The sequence below is a fragment of the Nematolebias whitei genome, chromosome 10 (assembly GCF_014905685.2).
Source record: "Nematolebias whitei isolate Nwh7 chromosome 10, NemWhi1, whole genome shotgun sequence".
Taxonomy (NCBI): Eukaryota; Metazoa; Chordata; class Actinopteri; order Cyprinodontiformes; family Rivulidae; genus Nematolebias; species Nematolebias whitei.
Window position 1 is genome coordinate 13,348,626 of NC_056507.1, and position 8,630 is coordinate 13,357,255.

At 36.4% G+C, this 8,630-nt stretch overlaps 1 protein-coding gene across 1 annotated transcript in view; it reads left to right on the forward strand.

Moving 5' to 3' along the window:
- Window positions 1-8,630, forward strand: part of ndrg4 (NDRG family member 4) — a gene marked incomplete in the record, with an annotated part of 75,708 nt that overhangs the window by 42,508 nt on the left and 24,570 nt on the right. Inside the window, 1 exon segment of the mRNA XM_037683373.1 lies at window positions 3,093-3,131. Within this exon segment, the coding sequence (XP_037539301.1) occupies window positions 3,093-3,131 (39 nt within the window).

Genomic DNA, 8,630 nt, shown 5'->3' on the forward strand with positions numbered 1-8,630 from the left:
AATAATAATAATAATAATAATAATAATAATAATAATAATAATAATAATAATAAAACAGTTAAGAGTCCAAAGAAAAACTTTTTATGACCTTCAGAATGCACAGTCTGCTTCACAGGATTATAAGAAAGTCTGTGTGCTTAGAATGAAAATATAAAAAATAAGAATTTTTCAGAAAAGTGAACGAATTCAGAAGTGCCAACATGTTTTAGGTTGGACTGGATTTGTGCTTTTATAAATCGACATTTGATACAATGTGCAAAAACGAAGAAAGGTAGAAAGAAAGAAGATCAACTGACCAGTTTTTATTATAATTATTCAATTTTGAGAGCGTTTGGGATCCATAAAAACCTCTTTTTGATCATATTTGCTCATATTTTCACATGGAAACACAGGGCTTTAGATCAAACTTTTTAAAGACAATCTTTTAAAATTCATTATACTAAACCATTGACGCTACACATTAATCTAAAGCTCAAAGTTATTTTTTATTCCATACATCACCTGTTATGAATGAATCCCTAAAACAAAGTATTTAACTGTCCATGAAGACTTTAAAACATGTCTCTGTGTTTATTATGACCATGTAAATGTTTTCAGAGCAGTTTTTAAAACTATCTGTTAAACAGAGATCAGATTCTGTCAGAATTATAAAGAAATCACCTTAAATTTAAAGCTCGTCGAAACATTTCATATAACTGTACATATCCAAACATCAGCTCTGGCTGCAGTCCTTGGACCTCACTCAGTTTTTGTCTTGTTTCAGTTCTGAGAGAGTCAGATTGAGGCCAGATCACACAAACGTTAGTTGAAATCCTCGGCTGTTTGCTTTGGCTCATCTTTGTTTGCTGATCTGGATCAGTTTCGAGGTGACTTGCTGTGAGGAGGGGTTCTGACTGCATCTCGGACTCGTTGGGTGTTTAAAAACATCATCAATCTTCATTTTTGAACATCCAGCTCTTTGCAGTTTCCCACATGCGCTTCAGGAAGGAGTCTTTGTAATATTTAAGCTCAAATCATGAAACAAATCGTGATGGACATTAAAATCAAAACGTTTAAACATCTGGAAAGAGCATTTGATCAGTTTATACAGGTAGGACCACTTCCTAACGAGGGCTGCTTTATAAAGCATTTATTAAGGCTTTACAAACTGAGTATTCATGAATATTATAAAGCATAACCAAATATTTATACAAAAATTATCAGCACTCTTCTTATTGAAACAGACACTTATTGGCAAGAACACGCACCATACTTTTGGGTTCAAATGAATAAATTGTTGAATTAGGGTTACTAATAAGTTTAAGTTAAAGTTATTAACAACGCCAGCCAGATTAAACATCTTCTTTACTTTACTTCCTTACTGCATCCTAAAGTACAGGTACGATTTGGTCAATTTTGGGGATCAAAATGTTGAAAACGACATATGTCATTTGGTCAAACTAATCCAATCTATGACCTGCTTCAACCCAGCAACTGAGTTATTTAAACAAGCCATCAGTTTTAGTGTGTAGATGCTTTAAAAAAACTTTTTAAACTAAATTGCTTTGTTTTAAAATTGAATTACTGACTAATGTTTCATATGTAAAATTTAAAATGTGGAAAAATTAATCAAAGTGGAGCACTTGATCTTGTCTAATATAAAGTCTGCTTCATTGTATGGACTGTGTTTTATAACAGTTTTATAAATGACAGAATGTTTACAACTTCATAATACTTTAAAGGCAATTATAAATCTTTCATTTAAAAAAAGCTCCTAACAGAAAGTGGTGCCTTATGTGTATTTATTTATATTTAGACTTACATTTATATTTTGTGTTGGGATTATTTTGTTACATCTGTCCATAAGCAACAGATTAAAAAAAAAATAATGCTCTGGTTTGATTTGATGAAAACATCTTCCTGCAACATGGAAAATTTGGAACTCAGTATATATTTTTTTTATTGTGGAAATATCATAAAAGTTCAAACAGTTTTTGCCATTTCTTTTGAAAATCATGTCTCATGTTAGTCCCAAAAGAGTCCAGAGTTTTACTACAATAAAACACCCTTTAAAAAAGGTAAAAATATTACCGTACTTCCGCTGTATGAGTCGCATCAGTCCAAATATGTCTGATAAAGTGAATAAAAAACATAAATAAGTCACTGAAGTCGCATCTATTATGCGTCACTGCTGATGCGTTGCGTTTGTCATGCGTCCCACCTAAAAACAATTATTTGTTTGCTTGACATTATAGTAAAGTCTCAGTTGAACTTTTCCTTAACAAATGCGCTTTAACTGTCAAATCAGCTGCATTTCACCTGCAGCGCAGCAAAGTGCAGCTGATTTGATGTTTGCTCCAGGAGTTCGGAGTAAAACGAAGGTGGCCCTGTATGGCAAGCCCAATGTCTTATTAATAGCCACTTTTACCTATTAATGAGACTCTTGGCTTGCCTTATTAGTCGAGCGCCCTCTAGCGGCTGAAAATGGTAGTGTTCAATCCAACAATTTTCAGTCAGGTCAACTGGACAGTTTTTTTTTTTGTTTTTGACTGATGAAGCCTTCTGGATGGAAGGTGAAACGTTTCAGCACCAAAAAAAAAAAAAAAAACTGTCCAGATGACCCGACTGAAAATTGTTGGATTGTATACCTGGATTATTGAGCATGGACTTTGTTGGTAGTGTTCAATATTTTCCATGTCTGAAGAAATGAATTCATCAGATCTCAGCCAAAAATTGGGTTATAAATATGGAAATAAACAAACAAGCCACTTTGCTGTATAAGTTGCACGTCATGCTAATTTATGCAAAAAGGTGTGCCTTATTCAGTGAAAATACGGTAATCTAATTCCAGAAAATTTTAGTTTTTCTTGCCTGCAAGGCAGCAACAGATGATAAATGTTCATGCTCTAAGCTTCTGAAGTGCTTCTGGGAAACTGCTCTGTGTGTGTATGTGTGGGTGCATGCGTGTGTGTTCTGCACCCCTGTGACTCTATCCATCCTAACAACTAGCAAAGGATGCTTCGTAGTTTGCAGAGTATGTAAGTTCAGACATAATTTCTCCTTCCTTTTATTAATGTTTTTTTTCTCCTTTATCTGCTTGTCTGCCTCAACAGGAGTGCTGTGAACAGCTGATGCCACCAGGCGACTGGAAGGTAAGAGCTCGCCCATCCCTCTCTTCTCTGGGTACCTTTTCTTATTAGTGCGTGTTTTGTGTTCTTGTCTGTGGCAGTTGGTCTTTTTTGTCACACAGAAAATCAGTGAAGCCTGTCTCAGTTTGAAGAGTGGTTTATTTTTCAAGGTTAAAAATAACATCTGTCTCCGTTTGAAGCTGCAGGCTCAACAATAACTCAAACAAGACTTGAGCTGTGAAAAAAAAAAAAAAATCATATTCCTGTAGAAGTATCAGGACTACAAATTAGTTGAGCTGCAAATTCAAATCCTGAATGATCTATTTTGTGTGTGCGTTGCTGTCTTCTTACAGCTCTGTGCTGCATCAAAATGGTTTTGTAGTTTTATTAAAACTTGCTCTTTAGCAGTCTTTGACAGTTGCCAGATTTTCTGAATGTCTGCATTCAGATACTTGTGTGGTTATACTGCTCCACATCAACTCTCCACGGCTCCCCGAGCTCCTGCGCTCAGATTTCTGCGTAATAAGAAACAACTGGACAGCTGAAAGTTCAGGGCCCACACAACTCCAAGAAATGAGTGTAAAATAAAATATATCTTTTATAGGATAAAAATGGTACCAGAGAAATCTTCTGATTTCAGATTCAAGGTGCTGCACATTTTTAGCTCTGTGTGATGGAATAATATTCAAAGACAAACAGAGACAAAAAGACGAATAAAAGGACAAGACCTGGTCATTCATGATTATTATCAACAGTTTAAATATTAAAACAACAATTTGAGACCATGAAATAACCTCCAATTTGCTTTATGAGTTTAAATTTTAGGATTCTTAAGCACCTACTTAAATCTGTTCTGTTCCTTATTTGCACTGGTTTTATACCAGTACATATAAACAATACACGATACAGCCCGGTACTTACTGAGTGCGTACCTGGTACTTGCCAGGAATGTACCAAGAACTTACATAGCCTCATATTTTGCTATTTTTTATTGCTACCTTTGATATTGTTAATACTTTCTGAAATTATACCTTGCTATTTATTATTAATGTTTATCTACTATTGTTTATTGTCTTATTACTGCTACAGGATTTTGGCTGTTCTAAGGGCTTCTTATAAATTTTACCCTCAGCTTAGACACATTAGACATTATGATGTTTCTTATTATTATTATTACATTATTATTATTATTATCAGTATTTTATTGTTGTGACATCACAGAACATGATTTCACAGCCAGTAAATCCTAATCAAAGGGTTCATAACATTACAAAAAGTATAAAGAAGTGATGTTTTGGATGGTAATTTTGTTCAAAAGCAACAAACAAAAAAAAATTGTTCAAAATCAGCCCAGCAGCATGTTGTCCTCAGGTCTGCGCATGAGGCACAGCAGGTCGCAAACTCTCCTGAAGAGCAAAATATTCAACCCAAAAGCTTGCTTGGAACGCATGCAGAGAGGAAATGGGAGTTATACAAAAAAATATTTACACAAAATAATCTAATTAGAATAAAACAAATCCCGGATGAGCCCCCAAAAATGTAACTCTTTCACCACCTGCCTCGTTATATCATGCGATTAACTATTCAATATAGATCCCAAATAAATTCCAATTACCTTATGGTGAAGATTTCCACCAGAATTATTCATTCTCTCTTATAAATAAAAAACAAAAAAATAAAAAAATAAAAATACCCAACTCCAGAAATTACAGCCTGTACCTCAGAGATGTCTCTCACCAGTATAAGGCAGCCAAACGCTTCAGTTTTTATTTCTGTACAAATCATATCTTCACTGAGACCACACGTTTTCCTCAGAACCTCGCCCTTTCACTTCCTTCAAACACTGCCGACATGGATGAACTTGACTCCACGGATTTAAACAACGTCGTTTCTTTTGAACTTTTATAAACCTTGACGCCATCAGTTGTATAAGCAGAGATTTGCATGTTTAACGAGTATGCTGGATAATTTTAGTCACATGCGTGTGAACTGGCAGCCATTTGAGGGTAAACACCTCAGTTTTCACACGTCTCTCTCCCAGATAATAAAGTGCAGTCAGTTTTCGCTCAGCTGACTGTTGTGAGAGCTACTTCTAAAGCGTCACTTGATGAATTATAAAATGTCTTCTGAGGTGCTGGAAACGTTTTGACGTTCCCTCTGCGACAAAAGAGATGCATGCTGGGAACAATACAGCTCTACAATTAGGCAATATTTTTCCAGCGTGTTCCTCTGTCGTCAAAACATTTTTCTGTTTGTGATGTTCAGATGAAACCAGTTTTTAAACCTTTAGAGCGATGACTTCAGTCACAAATTCAGTTTGAAAGCTCTGACATTAAAATTGTAATGAACCAATAAATAAAATATATTTTTTATTATTATTTCAAGGTTTAATTTTAGTGAGCATTTGCTATTTATAAATTGAGAGCAGGAGCTCTATTTCGTTTGAAAAGGTAAAGTGAAAAACGCATAAGTGGCCAAAATTTGTGTTTTGACACCAAAAGTCTTTTAAAATTCATTTGATATTTTCTGTTTTCTTCAGCACAGGTTGAAAAACTAGGAGATAAAGTTAGAGAGGTCAAACTGAGGTGGTTTGAACATGTCCAGAGGAAGGACAGTGGTTTGGACATGTCCAGAGGAGGGACAGTGGGTATATTGGTAGAAGGATGTTAGAAAATGCAGCTTCCAGGACAAAGACAAAGAGGAGATATATGGATGCAGTTAGAGAGGACATGGAGGTAGTTGGAGTGAGGACAGAGGACACAGAGGACAGGGACAGGCGGAGGAGGATGACTCGCTGTGGTGACCCCTGAAAAGTGATTTGTCAAAAGAAGACGAAGAAGAGTTTTAAAGTTATACATAACATTTTGAGATGATTTAGAATATCTGCTTATGTATTTTACATGTTGGTGTTGTCAGAAGAGGGGCGGAGGTTTGAAACATCCCTTAACAAAGTTGTGCACTGGGAGTTCTCTTGTTGTGACACTCTATGTATCATTTTACAGCGTAATTTGTTAAAGGTTGCTGTTTTATGTGGAACTACTAAAATGAATTATATTTTAGGGAGTACGGTATTAAACTTTGTTAATTTGGATAAAACCATCTGCTGCCTGTGGGGGCAGTAGGTTATCACTAATCTACCTTAAACAAATTATTTTATTTAAAAAAATAACAAACGTATTGCTGTGATCTGTAAAGAATGACTGCTAAAATCTGCTGAAGAAAGTGAGTTGTTTAAGCTAAAACAAGCAAATTGTTTGCTTAAAGAAAAAGCAAGGTTGGTTAAAAGTAGGAAAAAGCCAGCTAAAAGCTAAAAGTATCCAAATGATAACTTAAAGCTAATACGAACAAAAGGCTAACTCAAAACATAAGCAAGAAGATGAACCGAAAAGTAGCAAAAAGCTAGCTAAAAGCTAAATGTAACAACAGGCTAGTTAAAAGCTAAAACTAGCAAAATGGTAGCTAAACAATGAAAATTGCAAAATAGTAAATGTTAAATGGACTGCACTTATATAGCGAAGATATCTTGTGAAGATACTCAAAGTGCTTTACACTACAAACTGTGCCCTCATTTACCCATTCATAAAGCACTCTAATAAATCTGTATAACGAATAATCAGTGCTTTATCACAATCATACACCAATGGGACACACATCGGAGGCAATGAGGGTTCAGTGTCTTGCCCAGGGACACTTCAGCACGTGACTGCGGGTGGAATCGACCCCCCAACTCTAGTATTGGAGGACGACTGCTCTAACCACTCAGCCACAGCTGCCCAGTATATAGTAGCTCAAAGCCAACAATATATAAAGTGATGTAATTGCTAAATTTTGAAGAATGGCAACTAAAAGCAAAATGCAGGAAAAGGCTAGTCAAAACCTAAAAGTAGCCACAAATTTGCTAAAATAATAAATTGAATGGAAAAGCAGCTAAAACTGTTAGCTAAAAGATAAAACAAATAAACAAACAAATATTTTGTTTTATTCTTTCGTCTGCTCCCGTCTTCATGGTTCGCCACAGTGAACTAACTCACACGAAGACATGACAATTGTTTTTACGCCAGGCGCCGTTCCCGACGCCACCACGAACCACCGAGCTACCACAGCCCTCTGTGTGGAGCAGAGAGCTGCCATCTAGGGCACCGGGGAGAGCAGAAGGTGGGGGTTAAGGGCCTTGCTCAAGGGCCCAAACTGGGGCAAATGAGGGTGGAGGCAGGTGTGGGGGTTTCACCTTTTCCACCCACATTTTGATGTTGTCGGTCCGTGGAGTCAAACTGGCAACCTTCCAATCACAGAACCACCTTCTCTAATGTCTGCACTACCACTCCCCCAAGTAAATAAATTATTTTTAAGAGAAGAATACTTTTAAAGTAATTAAAGTGATCTGAACCTATTTATACAGGGAACATATTTCTAAATAAATGTACTTATTTTGAAAAGTATAAAAGATACAAAAAAACAAAAGTCATACTACCCATTTCCTGTGTGAGCTGACTGTTTTGCTGCAAGACGAGCTAAAATAGCACCACGTATGCAGAAACTCTTCGATTGGTAAAAATCGTATGAAAAAATACAAACAACAAAAACAACAGTGTGAACGCTGATTCAGCATTCCCCATTTCCAATAAAATGGCGTAAAATGACAACTGTGCCGTTAAAAAAACAAGTCAGCACAACCTATAGCTGCCTAAATGGAGAAACCTGAGCGGAGAGTCCACCCCATGTTTCAGTCTCCCCTCCAGATTGTCTCTTGCACATCGCTGCTCTCTGCAGTCAGGTGCTCTCTGACTCACACTGTGTGTTTACAGCCGACACAGAGATGCAGAGTCAGCAGGGAGAGAGTTAATCTCCCATGTGGGGGAGGGAAATCAAAGAGCCAAAGAGAAGGGAAGGAGCTGAGCGAGCTGTCAGCAGGAAAAGGGGATAGCTGGGGTGAAAATACAGAAAGAGAAAGAAGAAGCGATGGAGGTGTAGCAGTAGGACAAAGAGCTTGTTGATGAATGTCACCACAGAAACTGGGAGCGGCTGCAGTCAGAAAACCATTGCAGATGTAGATGTGCATGCAGGCTTTATTTTTCTCCACCTTAATATTTAACTGGATGCTCATTTGATATAAGCATCACTCAGAGTCTGAAGTGTTGTTTGGTAATTTGTAGCTACCACTGTTTGTATCTTCACACACTGCAGATAATCCCAAACACTAAAGACACATGGATCAAAATGGATTCAATACAATCCAGTTTGCTCCTGAACATACTGAATATTCATGAAAGTCAATCTGTTTTCAAAACTGCATCAGTTCAGAGCTGCTTTAGTAAAGTGTCGTACACTTGTGACCATAAATCTGTTTACATTTGAGATAGGGGCATGAAAGTGACCTTTTTGTCGAATGATTCACTTCTGCGATAATCCAGAAAATGTTTCTTATTTTTCTGGTTGTGAAGAGAAAAATGTTTCATGCAACACTGTAAATATAAATCATATCACGATCTGGTGGTATATATATATATATAAATATATATATAT